The sequence below is a fragment of the Polyodon spathula genome, chromosome 2 (genome assembly GCF_017654505.1).
Source record: "Polyodon spathula isolate WHYD16114869_AA chromosome 2, ASM1765450v1, whole genome shotgun sequence".
NCBI classification, from domain to species: domain Eukaryota; kingdom Metazoa; phylum Chordata; class Actinopteri; order Acipenseriformes; family Polyodontidae; genus Polyodon; species Polyodon spathula.
The window spans coordinates 94631760-94651918 of NC_054535.1; the positions used below are offsets into that span (position 1 = coordinate 94631760).

The 20159-nt window shown below is 38.0% G+C and overlaps 1 protein-coding gene across 1 annotated transcript; it reads right to left on the minus strand.

The window, feature by feature from the left end:
• Positions 1-786: 786 nt before the first annotated feature.
• Positions 787-6040, minus strand: LOC121304196 (dual specificity protein phosphatase 4-like). The gene is given in 5 exon segments (XM_041235168.1): positions 787-1896; positions 2434-2653; positions 3789-3807; positions 3809-3923; positions 5542-6040. Coding segments are annotated over 5 exon segments (1101 nt in total). The 5' UTR covers positions 5918-6040; the 3' UTR covers positions 787-1525.
• Between the last annotated feature and the right edge of the window lie 14119 nt (positions 6041-20159).

Sequence of the window (20159 nt, forward strand, 5' to 3'; positions counted from 1 at the left end):
AAACTGAAAACAACAAAATAAAAAGAGTCCAGTATTGTTGATGTGACTGAAAACACAAAAATGTTCCTTCTCTCTCAGGTGGGATGGGGAGGTTTTGAGTCTAAAGCAACTTACTGAAAGAAAATTAGATTTACAGCACTTCATAAGAGTCCATATTGCAGTGCTGAAGGTTTCAAACGCCTTCTTGCGCAGAGGAGCGCCTTGCTAGTAGAAACCGCTATTATTGCTGCATGCAAAAACAAAAGCACTGAAGGTGGAATAAAACCACCTAACTTCCAGAAACAGGGTGTACCTTCTCCAAGAACAAGGCACTGGAAAACGAAAACACTGCTACACATCTACACAGCATTTCACACAGGACAGGCATTCCAGGCAAGCGGCACCACTCTATTGCAGTCAGCAGGCTTTTGGGAACTGGTGTCAAAGTGACTTTACTATGAACAACCTGGTTCATAAAATATTGTTCAGCTTTATGATACCATATTTTGGTTTTGTGAAACAGTTCTGTTCAATATTTGGCCCCATTTGGCTGTGTCTGTTTGACACCAGCACCTGTTTGTTTTTCCTATGTGAAATACTGATAGAACTGAGTAATTTCATGACAAACAACTGAAGAACCATTTGCAAAAGACAAATATCAGGCTTATGTGATAAGCTGGAAAACTGTTTAAGTGGTAGAAGCAGTATGCTTGTCAGCTTGAGCTTTATTCCGATCACTTCTAAGGCAAGCTGCAGTTCACCAGATTATTCCAGGATTTTAATTTTTTATATATATATATATATATATATATATATATATATATATATATATATATATATATATATATATATATATACATTGTATCATCACAGTGGCTTCAGGAGACACACAGACATAAACTCATCAGTAAATATACGCAACTACAAATGTGAATCTGTAGCTCTTTGGTAGGATTACAGCACTGTCGATAGTAGGAAGAATGCAAGCATGTGTCTGGAGCCATGGTGACACGTTAATAAGAGATCATGTGATGGTTGCTTTTGATAGTGTTAGAGAGGTTGCATCTTGCCTCCATTAGAGAAAACAAGGGTTCAACAAAATATGTATAACTACAAATTATATATAGAATATGAAATTCTTTATATAAAAAAAATAAACCCTCATGTCTCATATTCATAGTTAAATAGAGAAAAAAACGTCAATTTGTAGTGGGATTTGTAACCGCAGAATGGGCCATGCAATGTGTTATCTATCTATACTGATTTACAGATTGATATACATACACACATATACATACTTTATATCCCTATTGATAATGGCCTTACTCTGGTTCTGCATGTTCTCAGGCTGACAAGGATACCCTTTCAAACATGTGCCTGCCTTCTTGCAGAAGGACTCTTCACTGAAGACTTGTGTTTAAAAACTCCATCACAGTCTGTAAGTAAGTCTCACACTTTGAACGTGCTGCAGTCCTAAGGCCCAGCGTTCAAAATCTTTGGAGGCTTAGTTTATTATTTGCGTGTCCCGTTCTTCGATCCGAGCCCCTCAGCAGCTGGGGGATGTGGTGATGGGACTCTGTAGGTAAGTGAGGCTGCTGGGCTGCGTGTGGACCGCCACGGAGACAGGGAAGCTGAAAACGAACTGCGAGGTGGGAGTGGACTTGCTGCACGCTGCAGATGGGCTTGCAGCCTCCACTGCACAAGATGTGGCCAGGACCTGAGACTCAAACTGCAGGAGCTGCCCCATGAAGCTGAAGTTGGGGGAGATGATGCTCCTCCGCTGCTTGACAAACTCGAAGGCCTCCTCCAGCTTCAGCAGCTTCTTCTTCATCAGGTACGCGAGGCAGATGGTGGCAGAACGCGAGATGCCAGCCTGGCAGTGGACTAGCACCCTCCCATTAAAGCTTTTTATCGAATCTGCAGGTAGAAGGGACACAGAAAAATTCAGCATTGCCTGCTTCACGTTCCAAGAGGTCAAATTCACATTTTGGAATAATAAAACATTGTTTCCATGATGGAATTGGGTACCTAGTCCTTTCATAGCTGTCTACAATATAGATTTTAATCATACAACATGCTACACTACACAATTATCGTGAATAATACCGACCCTAGGAAATGTAGCTCAACTTTGAGCCCTGAATGAAAATAAAGTCAGCTCATGCATGTAGAACTCTAAACATAGCCAGTGCAACCTGGGTGCAGTTTTTCTATGTATAATATGAAAAAAAAACTGATAATGTTACTGCATTCATATTTTGTATTCAAATGAACATGTTATTATAGCCACTTTTAAGCATCCATATAATTTGCTTGCCAAATGGCATCTGAAATCTACTTATGTATTTAATCTTGATACATATGGCTATACAATATGTTGGCTTAACACTATAATACCAAATTAGAGAACTGACAACAAAAAAAACAAAAACAAAAACAAACAGATATCCATACCTATATATTCAATTGCCTCTATAAACCAGGAGCTAATGTCGGCCTTGTGGTTGTCCTCCACTGGTATGCACTTATACTGGTAATACCCTTCAAAGTGATTTGGACAGTTCGAAGACACGTTTAATAAGGCAGTTATCCCCAAGGAATCCAGCATGTCTTTTCTGGAAGCATGATAGGCACTGCCCAAATAGAGGAAGGGCAAGATTTCTACCGGACCACCCTACAGGGGGGAACAAATTATAGAAATGTGTTAACAGCAGCAAGCACAATATGAAACCTTTAGAGAATTACAAACTTCCACTTTTTTTAATGTGCTTGTTTATTTTTCAACATTGTCCACCAGGTGTCACTGGAACCACTTCAATCAACTTGCAGCGGTGAACGTTTGGAATGCTGATACTCCTAGGCAGGATTTCGAGGGGAACAGACTACTTTACAGCTGTAGGAAAACTGACACAGACCTAACCAAATACTAAGGCCTTACATTTTATTTCAAAGTTCAACTCTCTATATCAATCAAATGCAAGAGTATTAACATGGTAACGTTACAGTGCCTATAAAAATGCATACCCTTGTTCAGATTCCGTTTAGCGAGCAAAGCCATTTATTCACAGGCAAACCGCATAGTATTTGACAGCGGGACACATTTGATTTTTCAGTATTGCCTTCAACGATGTCCACACTGGGACAGGTAATAACATCGATTTCTTAATTATATGGAGGTCGTTGCTTTTGCAATACGGAGACAGGTTAAAACCGGTGTATTTATTTTTTGAATCAGCAAATTTAGCAAAAACGTGTTTAACTTTACCATCACAGAATGGTATTATTTTTTTTGTATGTTTCTGAAAGTCTTCCTTATAGAATGCCACATTGTATTTGTGATTGATTTAATTACAGAAGGAGTTAAAAGATAACATTAACAATACAGTTGTGTCTAGCTACACTTTTGCCCTAAAGTTGTCGTTACACCATTTGCTACAGAATGTAAAAAAACCCCATTACAGCCAAGCAAACTTGTCAGCATTCCCGAGCACTTGCAATTGAGGAAGGGATCGATTTAGTGGTTCGGATGAGGAAATGGCATGGCAATCAGCGATGGTTCGTGGCGATGAGTACATTACCCTAAGGGTATGTGTAGACAGCAATGGCCAAAAACGCACTGCAGATCAATTAATAACTTTTAGGGCTGTTATTCGCCAGGGAAAGGTCAACGGAGGACCAAAGACAAATAAAGGCGCCAGGTTATGCCGGGTAATTTCTGGTTAAACCACTACAGTGTTCAGTAATAATAATAATAATAATAATAATAATAATAATAATAATAATAATAATAATAATAATAATAATAATACCTGGTCATGATGCGGGGTCACAGGAAGTACAACCGGTTTCTGTTACATCTGTGCTTGACAGAGAAGAGATTCCGGATGGTATTTTCGTTTTCAAGCATAATTCTGGATAATCGGATGAAAACTTGTCATAGCCACCTAAAAATGAAGCAAAAAAAAAAAAAAAAAAAAACACAAAAACGTGTTTTATAAAAAAAAGCAGACCGAAAGGCAAGCCCCCACCCACCCCACTTGTCAGAAAACATAATAGCTACTGTATTTACAAGTTGTGTTAATTGAGCATTTCCGTCAACTCTGAAAAGCATTGTGAAGCCAGCTGAGAATGGTATAGGCCTACATTTTAAATATTATACTATGAAAACCAGTTTATGCCATTGGCATACTGCGTTTGCTGTTGCTGCGATATTTGTATTAAAACCACATTTTTTTCAGGCATTTAAGCAAAAATAATATGCTATACATTCAGTCATTTCAGTTGTGCAGCTAATGCACAGCTTGTCACAAATGCCGTTCAGATACATCTGTTTGGTTAAATAAATGTTATTTAGCAAAATACAATTTAAAAAAGAAATAATAATTCTTAAAAAATATAAAAATAGATTTATGCAGCTGGTTCAAATGGGGAAATATTCATCTAACGACTGCATTTCTTTGGTACCGGTAGCATTTTTTTTTCTTCTCTGAGGCAAGGTTAAACTACTCATATAGATTAGGCTTTGTGCTCCCATTTTGTAAGCCTGGGATGGACTGTGAATGAGCAAGGGAATCTGTGAGGATGATTGAAATGTGAGCTTGTTCAGGTAATAATAATAATAATAATAATAATAAATAATAATAATAATAATAATAAATGAACAGGCTTACATACAAACGATCACACCTTAAGGGAAACTGTTTGTTTATTTATTTATTTATTAGATCCAAAACTGAGATAATTATGCCTTGCATAAGGTTATGGGGGATTCCCAAAACATTGCACTGGTATAGGTTACTGTAGATTAGCCTAAGAATCTTTTTTTTTTTCTTTATTATTGTTGTTTTTCAGCTGGCCTCCCTCATCCTTAATCACGCCGCTGCATTTTTTTTTCTTAACCAACAATGGGGCATTGCAGTAGGCTATATATCATATTACTGTATGAACAGTATACAGTATTTACCGTCTGCAAATACAAGAATAACAAATATCAAAAATTGGGACCAGAGAAATTATTACCATTGTTTAAATCAGTAAACGCATTTGTTTAGCCAAGAGCAGCATTTTCAACTTTTAGTCCAGTATAACTGTATGCCTATTAAGACTCAAATACAAACTAAAATAATTCGTGTCTAAATGCACAGCTCGGTTTAAACGGTTTCGTGTGCTAGTCTGTTAATTCTAGAATTGATATAGTCATATACCAGGAACGTCAACAATGCATCAACAAATATGATTGTTTCACTGACTTCTTCCATCTAAATGAGATTGAAGAGAATTAAAACAATGTGTTCACATCAATATTTAAACACATATTTGATACAGCACCACGGATTACAGTGTGTATTAAATATCCCCCGTTTTATGAATGGCGTAAATATGCCTCTGCCTATTACACATGCTGTTTTGTAACAAATAATATATTTAGATTATTAATTAGCACATCTGATGTGATTTGTAGAACTTTATTTATTTTTTTATTTTTTACAGATTTAATAACGACATTGTAAGCCTGGCTATACGTGACAGCATAGCACGAGCTAGAAATACGCAGACATTTACCTTTCAGGAGATAGATTTCAGTCCCATAGGAATCCCTATACAGTGCGTTGAGCACTAGTGTAATTGTGCTGTCTTCTTTTATGGAGTCAATATGCGAAGTCCTTTCATCATACAGAATAACGGCGGAGTAAAGTCCTGATTTTAGCCTGGACCGGACCTCCTCGTCCCCCGAAAGGATCTGCTCCATGCTTACGGAGCCCTTAGCCCTTCTCCTCACAATAGTGTTGCAGCGAATATTCACCGACCCTTTTATGTGACCCGCGCTGTGAGCCAGAAACGATCTGCAGTCCAGCACCAAGCATTTACCGCTGTCATCCCTCACCAACCTTTTCAAAACGTTACCATCCATCTCGCAAAGCTCATCCATGGTTACCATGGTTTTTCCTTTAAAAAAACAAAACAAAAATATCAGCTGCGTACCAGGTTCAATACAAGTAGCCTCCTTGTACTCTTGCCGTGCAGTGTGCTATTCTCCTGAGAAGATTACGATCACTGCACTAACCTCCCCTTCCTTTTTATGAATGAAGAGCCAGCCGCCAGCTCCATATATGGGAGAATACGTCACAAGGACGAAGACGTCACATACTATAGCACCATTCATTATAACCTCTTGCCATTTTTTTCATTCATAAAAAACAGTGAAATGGAAGATCAATCTAAGGTGTTACGAGAGTTATCAAAAGTTGCAAATTACTAACCCTATATGAGCACAACGTTGTTTTACATTACTGCTAAAATGATCAAATATATTATAGAATAATGAAAAATATAACATTATTTTCCCAGTCGCTGTAAGTGTATGTTTTTCATTGCCATTGTATGCTCTTTGTCAATGGTAGCCTTTATGTATTTTCTATTTGTTTTGAAACCTATGATTTAAGAAATACATCCCAACAAAAGCAAACATATTAGACTATATTTAAATGATATGTATGTTAAAGGACGTCCACAACACAGACATTAACCATCTTTGTCTAAATATTAATCAGCTGTAATAAGCTGTTTGGGCATTATCTGTATCTGTTGCACACGGCATGATACGTTCAGATGTTATTTGTTTTATTTGACCCTTGTGTAGCTGCACTGAACACTTGAGTATTCTTTGTGGCTACAATTATGTTCCACAACAAGCGACCATATGGCGCTGTTAGATTGACAATCTATAGTAGTGTCTGCTCGCCAGGCTTTTTTTTAATGCTTTGGGAAGGTGGTTGCTGTAGTACTTTAACTGGATGTTTCGCAGGTTGAATATGACACACATCCTAATGATCAATTGCTACAACTGGTATACCTGTACCGTGTAGCCTGTACTGTTAGGCAGTAGTATAGCACAGTGTGTTCTGCCATCCAAATACTGCCAGCAGTCGGCTAAGCGGTACGGTATACATTCATTGACTGTCTGATAAATAAGGTTTGGCACGTCTGCTATCAAAATCGTTAAAAACCAGCTTTGAAAGATAAGAAAATAAAGACATGATTGTTAGACCAGTTGAGATTTTGTGTAAATTATGTCTGAATTAGATTAGCAATCAACCAAAACTAAGAAGGATCCCTTCACTGTAATATGAAGCTACACAGTCATATTGGCCTTTGATGTTCTACGCAATATAAGGTAATATTAAGCGAATGTATAACAGAATAAGCTGTTTTTTTTTTTCTCAAGTCGTTCATTAATTTACAACAAGGTTACACGTTTTTTTTTTTAATCCTGTTGTAAAATCAATGTTAAATGCATGAATGCTCTTAAACGATGAATGATTGTGACAGAAATGAATCTGGCTAGTAGCGAGGGCTGCATTTGTAATTATGAAACACGCAGAGTAAACCGAGAGGCGAATGTAATAAAATCGCCAGTAGGCACACTTGTGGACCACGTTTCAGAAACAACAGTTTGAATAAAAGATAAGAGGGCGCTTTTTTCCATTGCGACAATGTATGTATTTCAGGATACAAAACAGTTTTTACCATGACAGTGAACATTGAAAAGAAAGAAAGAAAGAAAGAAAGAAAGAAAGAAAAAAGAAAGAAAGAAAGAAAGAAAGAAAGAAAATAAAAGGAAACACAATGTTTAAGCACACTGTAATGTATTGCTTGTTAAGTTGGTCAACAGCCTAAATAAAAGTATGGATTCATTCACTCCTTTTACCCCACGCTGGTCTGGTCACTCTAATTGGCAAATAAGAGATTCATTATAACTACTTGTCCCGCTTCCGGTACTTTCATGTTGCTACTCAAATTATTCAATTGTCCCCGGGCTAATCAAAAAATATGTCAATACTACCGTGGAGCAGAGAAAATGTTTTTATTTATTTATTTATTTATTTATTTATTTAAAGTGTAAAATGCGATTTTTTAAAATTGTATTTTGACCAAAGAACAGTTTTAACGTCGGCCAGTACCGTGACACAAGTACTTGCGAATGTTTTTTCTTTTTTTTTTAAACTATGCTTGAGTTTTTTTTACTGCGTACTGTAGTTTAGTCTAGGATAATAATCCAGCCTGACTTTTGTCACTGTCATTTCCAGATATTGACAAGGACATGCAGCTGACACCCATCTATTTAGCCACCTAGCTTATTTTTTCCTTTAATTAAAAAATGTAGTTTAGCAACTGATATAATTTCCAATAACTGATTTGATATTATTTCCATGTATAAAATGTATTTTCCTGAACTTATATATTTGTTAATCAATTTACAATACATTGTTGCTAAGGTATTGTTTACTACTACTACTACTACTACTACTAATAATAATAATAATAATAATAATAATAATAATAATAATAATAATAATATTTTTAAAGAACCATTACATTTTCATATTTTTTTAAACTATATAAAACGACTGTATACTAATAACAGAGCAAGACAAAACAGCATTAAGCTAAACTAGGTTAAATGACAAGATAAATAAATTATACAACCAGAGAAATCGAAATGGGTTTAAAAAATAAATAAGCACGACTGAGTGGTAAAAAAAAAGTGACATTTTGCACATTTTGTATCACAAGGAGAAATCTGAAGTGTGATGAAAGTCACACTTCAAAAGATGTGAACAAACAGAAGAGGGTGACATTTTAAATACTCAATTTAGTCTTTTATTGGGCTGCTTAAATTTGACACCAACAAAGAGTAAAGCGAACTAAAAAAAAATAAATAAAAAAAAGACTGATATGCTGGTTTTTGACATCCTTTTCAGTGAACATCTATTGCCATGTTTCACCATATTGTAGTTCTAGATAATATAAGTAATGTCATAGCCTTTAGCGCTGCATTAAGTTAAGATGCTGTGTTCTGATTTCAGGCTGGTGGAGGGAAGTTTAAAATACGTGGTGTGAAGCTGGCGGTGGTGCACATTTATCTCATGACGTGAGGCTGCTGTGCAGTTACTTGAGTGGGTCCTCGCTGAGACTTGCTATATAGTAATCAGACCAGTACTCCACTAAATAAAGAATCAGAATGTGTGATTTTCACTTGTTCTTTTGCTTGGTGCAAACTGATGACAATCTACAGCTCTACAAAACGGCCTGTAAAGATTGCTGTAAGTATCTTTTTTTTTTTTTAAAGAGCAAATTAAATGTATCCAACCAGATAGCAAGATTTAGCCAAATAAGGAGCACAAGCCTTATTGTACCTTACAACAAAATTATTTATTTATTTTTCAGAGCTTTGCAAATACTGTCAGTATTTTTATATACAAGAATACCAAACATTTTAAAATCATTAGGTTTAAACAATACATATTTTAAATAAAGTGTTTTTTTTTTTTTTTCTCCTCAGAGAAAGTGAATTTCAAAACACTGATGCTAAAAATGCCAAAGACCTGCTGAAATTAGATGAGATTTTTTTGTGATAAATTATCTATGGTGCGCATTCTGAAAAATTATGACTCACTACTTGGAGCAATGGGAAGCAAACCCACACAATAGCCCTGAGGACTAATCTTTTAGTTTTGGTTTATTAAAGGTTGATAGTTAGGGCTTGGTAATCGCGTACTGATGCAGATTTACTGTAGATCTCTTCAGGAATATTGTAAATGGTTAAACCTTAATCCCACTCTCTCAACATCAAACAAAATCCTTTTCTTGCTAAGGTGTTTTTTTTTTAAATAAAATATATGCTTTTGGTAGGGAGGGGGAGGGGGGTTGTGCTAAGTCAAATACTAGAAATAATTTAAAAACGTAACTGTAGCACAAAGCCTTACACAACTACAGTACTGCAATACTGTCAACTTCGTTTACACGGTAATGCAGCTCATAGATAAATACATGGCTGTTAACAGATAAGAGAGGGATAAAAAAATGGAACAGGAAATGATGCTTTGTGAAGAAGCAATCATACCCTATATAAACAAACATCGTAAGAAGAGCAATGGTTCTGGACTTAGGACCAAAAGTAGCAAAAGGCTAGACACAAAAGGGAGGCCCATTAGTAGAATGGAACCCCACTGGTAACATTTCCAAATTTTCACATACCAATGTTCTCATGCATGAACCCATTGCAGCACCATGGTAACATATCAGTACCAGTGTGAAACAGTAGTTTCGAATCCATTGTTTTACTAAAGCTGGTAATGCTGTTCTCATTTCTTCAGGATAAGGCACTGTTATTATATTAGGGTGTGAAACAAGGCTAATGTGCTTCCTGGGACAAACCACGAGGAAGGGCAGATGATTTGTCATAATCATGACAACTAACAAAGATTTCTTTCAGATCCTGTTTTTCACTAGCTGAGGAAGAAATTCCTGTAAGCCAGTAGTTACATTTTCTTTCCTTTTTGTTTGTTCACTTTAAGGCATTGTCCCTTCCCTCAATGGTGTCTCTTTGAAAGTCCTCCACCCTTTATGACAGCATCCGCCCATCGCTTCACCAAAGTGTAGGTTCTCTGCCTCTGGTGTGCCACACTCTGTTCCTGTACTATTAAAGGGTTCATGCTTAATGATTCATTTGGAGTGGGAACACCAGCTACAAAGCCTTACTATTACATTTTATGTGAGAGAATACAAACAATGATGCTATAATCACAATTTCTGTAATTACCCGTTTCCAAAATGCACATCCCTTAAAGTGGGATTGTCTTAAATGAATGGTCATGTTCAGCCTAATAAAGGAAAGTGGAAAGTTGCTAAATAAAGTGAGTTCGGGGAGTTCTGAATACCAGCTAGTTTTGAACAGTGATATTTAAAATTACTGGAGTGATTATTTTTATAGAAACGGAGCAGACCAATGAGGACCAGCATGTACTTTCACAAACCATTATTTTAAAAGCTAAGGCACGGTTAATTAAACCAGTTATAAGTTTGTGGCCATCACAGTCTGAAGTCAGAGTCATAACGACTGTTGCTGTCTAGTAAAAAAACAAACAAAAAAAAACCTGTATTTTCATGGGAAAATTTGTATTGGAAAATGCTGGCATTTATATGAACCAATGACAGATATTACCATAACAATGATGGAGTAGATTCTCAGGTTGACCCTGCTAACCACTAATAACATTGGCTGTGACTGTGATGAAAATAAAGACACAGTGATGATGCTCCATCACAGATGTTAGTTAAGAAAATGAGTATAATGCCCTGTGAAATGCAGAGGTGTGGAAATCCCGTGTGGTCAAAAGAGATTGCTTAGTTTAAAACCACATATTCCCTGACAGGCAAGTTCTGCATGGCGCATCTCCTCTTCTGCTTCTTCCCAAAACACTGCTGGCCACATCTCACAGAAAAGGAGACATTGTCTCAGCATGAGTCATCCCAATTCACACTGGGAATAAATACACAAATAATACAGTGAAATATATCAATTTGCACACTTCTTCCTCTGCTCTGTCTGTGTTGAACTGTCTCTCTATCAGGCTATTTACATGGACTGAAAGCATATTTTCTGTCTGATTTTCCATCACAAAGACATTAGGATTATATGTAGCCAGATGCAGATATGTGGGATGCTGATTGATTCTGGGAACAGGAAAGTGGGGGAAGCATCAGGCAGCTGTCAACAGGAAAACCTAGTGAGAAGAAATCGGCCGTTAGCTTTAACCACACACATTGCTTCAAACATGTGGATTCCAAACAGCTTTTATTTCAATTAAAAACTAAGAAGCTTAAGTTTTATTTTGACACCATTCATTGTCATTATCCATTCAGAGATAAAAAAAGGAGCTTAAAAGCAGTCTGTGCATCCTGTTTCTATTGTGTGGTCAGATATTGAAGCACCTTTCAAACATGCACCTACTATTAGCCACACTGATCAAATCTGTTGTCTTACCAATTGTGACTGAAACTCACTGGCAAGTAATAGATGTATCCAGACATTTTTGAGCATACATAGCTTGGTTGCCTTTTGCATAACATCTGAGCGACAGATCGTTTAAAAGTGTGTGTTACATATTGCAAGTGTTTGACATTTTTTTGTCCAACCTACATAAATTGAGATATATCCAGAGGCATGCATACCTCTAGTCCAAAGGATTGATAGATGAACAGCATTTATTTAAAAGCCTTGCTCCTAGACCTTGTCTGGCTAGTAGCCCAGTTGATTCTCATTGCAGAGCTACATTCCTTCCTACCCCTTGTTGTTGCACCTTCAGTAGCACATCACATGAGCTGCTGCAGACAGAAGGATCATCACCAGTCCCCAGGGAAATCCTGTTTCTGCTCACCCCCATACCTCAGGAGGGGGCCAGCATGGTATTTATCAATGCTAACTCATTCTGTCTCAGAAGCTTCCCAGAACAGAGAAAGGTTTACAAAGAAACTGCACTGCCTATTGTCTTCATAGATTAGAGTCTTGTGGCAGCTCGGTTCCATGGAAACAGGCACCAGGTTTTGTCAACTCCATGCTGCTTGAAATGTGTCAAGAGTTCAAACAGGTCTGAGCAACGTAGTCTTCAAGAGGGAACTGCATTAATACGAGGGCTTTTTCTTTGAGCAGCAATTTATGATTAGTAGAGTGAGATAAAGTTGGATAACGCAAGTCTTTGTATTTCCCACCCCTCTTGTTGGAACTAGCCAAGTCACCATGTTTTTTATAGTTGTTTGTTGTTTTACGACACCATCAGAATCATCACATCCTCTGGAAAAAAACAGCTTGCTTTCCAAGTAGCAAAAAAATACCTCTATTGGATTTTGTCATACCCTTTATTAGTTCTAACCAATACATTAATAACCCTTTTCTTGTCTCTTATTGCAACACATGTATCCTAAACCAAAATATCTTCAAAACATGAAGAGGGAGGGACCAGTGATAATGCTGCACATGCACATAAGAGGTAAGAAAATGTATTTTAATCCATCCACCCACCTCCCTTTGTGGCTCTTCTGGGCTTCAGTATAGGATATCCTTTATCCCATTGCCTTCAGTTGCATCTATATAACATTGTCTTGCATGTCTGTAAATTGGCCTAATGCATCTTTAATTTGAAGTCTGTCATTCTAAGCAAGCACAGTCCTGTTGTTAAAACAACTTTCACAAAACCGGTTCACACCTCTGTGCTTCCCTGGGAAGCAGTTAATTAGCTCTGCAGGAATCAGGGTAATCTGCAGCAGCAACAACAGCACCAGTATCCATCCGTGACATGCAACCAGCAGCAGACAGCAATGGTGCCAGTGCTGGTGGGCCAGACATTTCCCCTCCCACCTATTAGTCCCCAGCTGGAAGTCAAAGAGTACATGAAAGCCAAATTCATTGCCACCTCCATAAACAAGAGGGAGGATGTCAGACAAAACATTTCATACTAACGCTACCTTGTGTCACGAGCTTGCACTGCATATGTGTGTTTTAAGTGACTCAAGAAGCCATGTGGTTCTTCTGATTGGAGTGTCTTTGATTTTGCTGTACACCTCCTCATCATTGGTCTGACCTTGTTGCTGCTGAAACCTTAGGAATGGGAGCAGCGGCCAAACAGACAATGGTATGTGTTTCAATTTTTTTAGTTTGCTGTTAATATATAGGCTAGAACCTTCAGATTCAAGGGGACCCATTTTTGAAGCAAGTGCAGACTTTTTTTTTTTTAAGTGGAACCCATGCCATCACTGATCTGCTTCACCTGGAAGTAGTTTTTTGAAAACCCACAGAAAAGTACAAAAATAAGTAACTATCAATTGTTCATTTGGGCGTAGTGTTGGCGATGTCGGGGAACGGCCATTAAAATATGGGGAAGAAATACGCTGTGGAACACCCACAAGCATATGAAAAATATTACATAAAGGACAAATGAATAATACAGTACCTTGTTTAACATTTTTTAAATTATGCATGGTTGTAGATGGTTGTATGTACTCTATGTGTACAACTGAAATAGAAACAGAAATATTAAGCTATAGAATTTGTTACTTTTTATCCCTAATTTGGTTCTCTTTCTTATGCAAAAAAATTATCTAAAGACACTAGCCTTGGACTCTGCCCGAAGTACCTTCAAGTCATTTTATGCTCATAGTAAAGGCAAATTTAGTAAAACTGTAGTGGATGTAAAGCATAAAATTATTGTTAACTGCAATAAACCATGCAAATATACTATGTGATTTGTACCGTCTTCTTTTTATGTCATTCTTTTTAAAATCTTATGTGCCAAAGGATGGGGAGGGGGGGCGTATTTGAAAGTGGAACATGGGTATGCTAAACTGGTCAACAGTCTTTTTAAACTGAACGAAATACAGCAGTATTATAGTGGTACTCACTATGTAGCCTGAATGGTCACCGTTGGGTGTTTTGATCGGTTGAAAATCTGGAAGCAGGAAACAGAAGTGTTAAAGCCAAGAGTGTGTTCCTAAAAGGAGTGATAACATGAGGGCTAATGCTGCAAGATATCGGGTTCGCATGGTTCCTGTCAAAGCTGGTGGTGCCACCTCGGACAACTGTGTATTCGGCAGCGCTGGAGACAGAAAAGTAAAACAAAAGAAAAGCAGGAGGTGTTTCACAGGGCGGCTAGTATAAAAAAAGGAGGACAACAAAAAGTATAGTGAAAGTTAATGTTGCCACATATCTTTGTGGGGACATTTTCTCATATTTTGTCCTCACATTGATAGTAACACCTGCCCACACACCCAGCCACTTGCACAAAACTGAATAAGGAATGAATATCTAAGATGTGTAGTAAATAACCCTATTACTGATTCCTACAGGTTTGTTACAGAAATAAATCCTTAATCTTTATCTCCACTTGCTGCACGCACCATTCCAATCCCCCTTAGAGAAGGTAAAAAAAAATCAAGGTGCTGGTGATGTTGGCTGCTTGTTTTCCTGAGAGAAGAGGAACCTGTCATGTGCAGACTCTGGCACTCTGTATTTCCAAAATCTCACCGCTTCCACAGAGGGGAGGGGGGGATGAATGGCAGTCTCGCTAATGTGACACTTGATCTCTGAAGTGCTTCAATTATGTGTAAATGTCATAATTAATGACAGAAGCAGGGAGCGTTTATCAAGGTCTAGTTCATTAACGGTGATAGCATTATACGTTTTCAAATCAGCTAAATTGTTGGATGAGGGGTCGTTTTAAGATAACTCCTCGTAAAGCTTTCACAAGAGCATGACAAATGCACTATGTAACCTTGTGTTATATCCACATGGAACTGTGTTTTATCAAGGACAAGGTCATATGCACTGTCTGGCAAGGTTTATCATGCCAGCTCTTTTCAGCATTATGGACCTGGTTAAAGCATAGTAAAGCACAGAGATGTGAGGCACAAACCACAGGAAAGCAAAGTGCAAACCAGAAGAATAAAGAAAATAGTCAAGTTGACAAATATTTTGTCTATAATAACATTGATGGATTCCCTATAACAACATTCGAATAAACAAGCCAGAGGAATGAGTTATGTCATTATATAGTGTAAATGAAAGACATATCTTTCAAATGTAACACAGAGCTCTAACACTAAAGTGTTAGGGCTAACAATGCGACGCTGTGAGGGTGGGCTATAGTAACCGGAAGATTAGCAGACAATGTTAGTTTATTTATTTTGTGTTACAACCTTTTTGACACGGTCAGGAAATGGCGCTTTTGAAGAGTGTGGATTCCTCAGTCAGTTGTTATAAAATGGCAGACTCAACACATAGAAAAGGAAAGGAGAAACTAAATGACAGCCCAGCCCTTTTCTGGTTTTGTTTATTCTGTCGTTAATTGTGTCAAATTGGACCACATATTTATGGTAACCCAATATTGGGTTTATTATTGTATTCATTCAAAATCCATTATAAATTAGGTGATATTTATAATACACACACTACTGGTCAAAAGTTTTAGAACACCTCAACCTTTTCCAGTTTTTATTAAAATTTATGCAGTTTAATGTCTCAATGTACTCTGAAATTTAAGTATAGAACAAATAAACAATTGGAGATAAAAAAAGAAATCATGGAATCATTTTGTTTAACAAAATTTAACCTAAATGTTTGACTCCTCAAAGTAGCCACCTTTTGCAGACATAACAGCCGAACACACTCGTGGCATCTTTCTACAATGGAAATCAAATATTGTTCTGAAAGTTCTTCCCAACACTGTTGCAGAAGTTCCCACAAATGTGTTGCACTTGTAGGTTGCTTTGCTTTCATTCTTCTGTCTAGTTCATCCCAAACCAGCTTGAAGGGGTTTAAGTCTGGAGACTGTGCCAGCTTTTCCATGATTTGAAGCCTACCGTCTTGTTCTTTTCTTCTAAGGTAGTTTTGACATAGCCTGGAGGTATGTTTTGGGTCATTATCTTGCTGTAGGATGAACCCCTGACCAACCAGGTGTATACCAGAGGGTATTGCATGGAGCTGCAAATTCTGTGGTAGCCGTTTTGGTTCAGGGCGCCACTCACTCTGTGCAAGTCGCCGACTCTGGATCCAGCAAAAGAGCCCCAGACCATCACGCTTCCTCCTCCATGTTTGACAGTTGGTGTCACACACCGAGGAACCATCCTTTCACCTACTCGACGGCGTACAAAAACCCTGTGCGCATGTGCTGGTGTTTTCAACTCCACCTCCATTGTGTGTCTCTCTGTATGCTTAATCAGCGGCTACCCACACACTTGACACAAGCAAGATCCTGTCACAACATATAACACACAATTAGGCATCTCTGACTTAAGCAGCAATCCCCTGATGGATGAAATGTTGATATTGCCCTTGGATTACCCATGGTGAAATGTTGAAATTTGAGGTTCTTAAGATAAACCTATTCTGATAGTTATATAGATACGCTTGGAGATGACCATATTGTGGTACTACATTACATGAGATCTGTACCAATGACATTCAAGGCCAAACACCCGAGGCCAAGGCAGAGACCAGATAATAACTAACACTCGAAGCCTTTGTACTCCTGTCCAAATCATTAGTTTTATATTTTCCCCCAACAGACTCCCTGTAGTATTAGCTTGCTTGTTTGCCTGAACAACATGACCTTGCAAACAGCACAGTACTTGATTCGATAGCTTTCAAAGAACAGCAGGAATGTGCTTCAAATCTGTACCCTGCGCTGAGGGCAGTGAGTGGGTTGGTACTCTACTGCCCTCGCATTTCTTTTGCATTCCATTCCAGTATTTCACAAGAAAAGAAAGACTGCGTGTCTTCTTTTCATCTTCAAAACAGTAAGGGGATTGTTATTAATCTCAGGCCACCACAGAATATTAGCACTGCGTTTGTCTGTCCTGAAATAAATAGAGGAAGATTTCTAATAAAAAAAATGCATGAAAACAACTTTCTACTTTGTGCTGATCTGTGGAGAAAAACATATATCGGGCAAATTGAAAATGATGACTATGGCGATCAGTCCTCTAATACAGCTCCCCTTTGTTTTGACTCATACAGTGCCTATAGGAAGTATTCACCCACCTTGGATGTTTTCACAGTTTGTTGTGCTACAACCTGAAATCTTGATGCATTTAAATGGGATTTTTTTCCTTTGATTTACACAACCTACTCAACACTTTGAAGAGGCAAGAGAATTTTTACTGTGAAACAACAGTTAATGAACAATAAAAAAACTGAAATGTCTTGGTTAGATAAATACTCCCCGAGTCAATACTTGGCAGAACCACCTTTGGCAGCAATTACAGCTGTGAGTCTTTTGGGGCAAGTCTCCACCAGGTTTGCACATCTTGATCGTGCAATATTCTCCCATTCTTCTTGGCAAAATTGTTCAAGCTCTGTCAAGTTGGATGGGGATCGCTGGTGGACAGCAATCTTCAAGCCTTGCCACAGATTCTCAATTGGATTCAAGTCTGGGCTTTGACTGGGACACTCTAGGAAATTCACTTTTTTGTTTTTAAGCCACTCTAGTGTCGCTTTGGCTGTGTGCTTGGGGTCATTGTCCTGCTGAAAGGTAAATCTCCATCCCAGTCTTAGGTCTTTTGCAGACTGTAGCAGGTTTTCCTCAAGTATTTGCCTATATTTAGCTCATTCCATTTTGCCCTCTCCCCTGACAAGCTTCCCAGTCCCTGCCGATGAAAAGCAACCCCATAGTATGATACTGCACTACCATGCTTAACAGTAGGGATGGTGTTACCTGGGTGATGTGCTGTGTTGGGTTTGCGCCAGACATAATGCTTTGCATTTAGGCCAAATAGTTCAATTTTTGTTTATTCGGACCACAGAATCTTTTGTAACATCTGTTCAGAGTCTCCCACATGCCTTTTTGCAAATTCCAAGCGGGATTTGACATGGGCTTTTTCAGAAATGGCTTCCTTCTTGCCACTCTTCCATACAGACCAGATTTATGGAGTACCTCAGCTATTGTTGACACATGGACAGTTTCTCCCATCTCAGCCATGGAACGCTGTAGGTCTTTCACAATTGTTATTGGCCTCTTGGCGGTTTCTCTGACCAATGCCCTTCTTACCTGGCTGCTCAGTTTGGGAGGTGCCGTATACCTTCCACTTCTTAATGAATGACTTGACTGTGCTCCAAGGGATATTCAGTGCCTTTGAAATCTTTTTATACCCCTCCTCTGATCTGTGCCTTTCCACAACTTTATCCCGGAGTTGTTTTGAAAGCGCCTTAGTCTTCATGGTAGTATCTTTGCTTTGAATGCACTACCCAACTGTGGGACCTTACAGAGACAGGTGTATTTAATCTGAAATCATATGAACCACTTCTATTGCACACAGATGTTATTGTGTGATTTCTGAAGGCAATTGCTTACACCTGAGCTGATTTAGGATTGCCATAGCAAAGGGGGTGAATACTCATCTAATAAAGAGTTTTCAGGTTTTTATTTTCAATTGATTTGTTTTTCCATTAAAAATGACTAACAAACTGTATGTATACTGTACTTGACTGCAAATTAACAAAGAAAAGAAACCGATATCAGAAAATTGCTGGGGGAAAACATGCCAATGATTTTTAACATCTTGAAATATAAAGGTAATTTCTCAGTTCACATTCTTCCCACTGAAGGTGACATAAAAAAGTCAACTCTTCATGTTTTTCTTCTGACGAATATTTAATCTAGAAATGGTTTGTGTTTCTAAATCATACTCTGCTCTCTCAATATCAGAGGCTGTGGTTGACAGCAAGCCTGCTGGACATCTGATGACCATGACTGTCAGTTACACTGTGATAATAACAAGCTGTTAAAACAAACACATCTGGTTTTGTTGGTATAACAGCCACAGTAGAAAGAGCTGGCGTTATAGAGTGCACCAGATATCTTTGAAGCAATGTCATTAGAGACAGCCTGCAGTGCACGCTGTACTGCTGCTGCCCCATTGTTTGCAGTGAACCTGATTTACTGGTTGGTCTATCACAGATCTGCTTGAGACCTGAACAGTCTCATTCACTTAGCTCAGTCAGGAATGATTTGGTGAAGCACATATACATGCACACTTCATGCCCATCCTTTGTGAGGACCTCTCACAGGAAAGTCATTGTAAACATTATCTGGGGACTAGGACTGAAGCCTTTGAACTATAGGTTACAGGTCTGAATGCAGACAAGGTATTTAGTGCCTGTAATCTCTAGGTTTTTATAAAATTGAAATGAGCACTGGTTCTCTTCTAGACCAGCAGACCAGTGGCCACCTGACACAAAATGCCATCATGATTGTCACAAATTCAGACCAGAGCAGGCAGTCTTTTAGATATAGCAAGGACAGCAACGAAGCATCAATTACAGTATATGGACTACAAGTACAAATTATCATACCCGTACTGATATGTAACAGGAAGCAGTGATACTTTACAATAAGAGGTGAAATGGAACTATATTGTTATTATGTTATTTCCTTTTGATTTCAATAAAAAAACAACAAAAAAAAACAATTAGCTATGAATTCCACACTGTACAGTTATAGGACAATTAATGTCTGTGTAGAGAATATCGAAAGTTACTCTGCCTCCCAAATACATCAGTAAGGGATGCATTCTCATAGCTTGAAGCTTTTGAATGGCAGAGGGGCTAGATTCCTGGGCTTCCACTGTTTATAAAAGAGTTCACGTCTATGTTGGGACTATGCTATAAAAAAGGGGCATAGAAGCTAGTTTTTAAATTTTTAATCCTTGTTAAAACCAGTTTGAGCTTAATAGATATTCAACATCACATGGTCAATGTAGTAAATTAAGCAGGTGTTAATTGTAGCACACAGAGAGCTACAGTGAGCCATTGGTTCAATAGAACTACATATCTTGCATATAGCATTGGT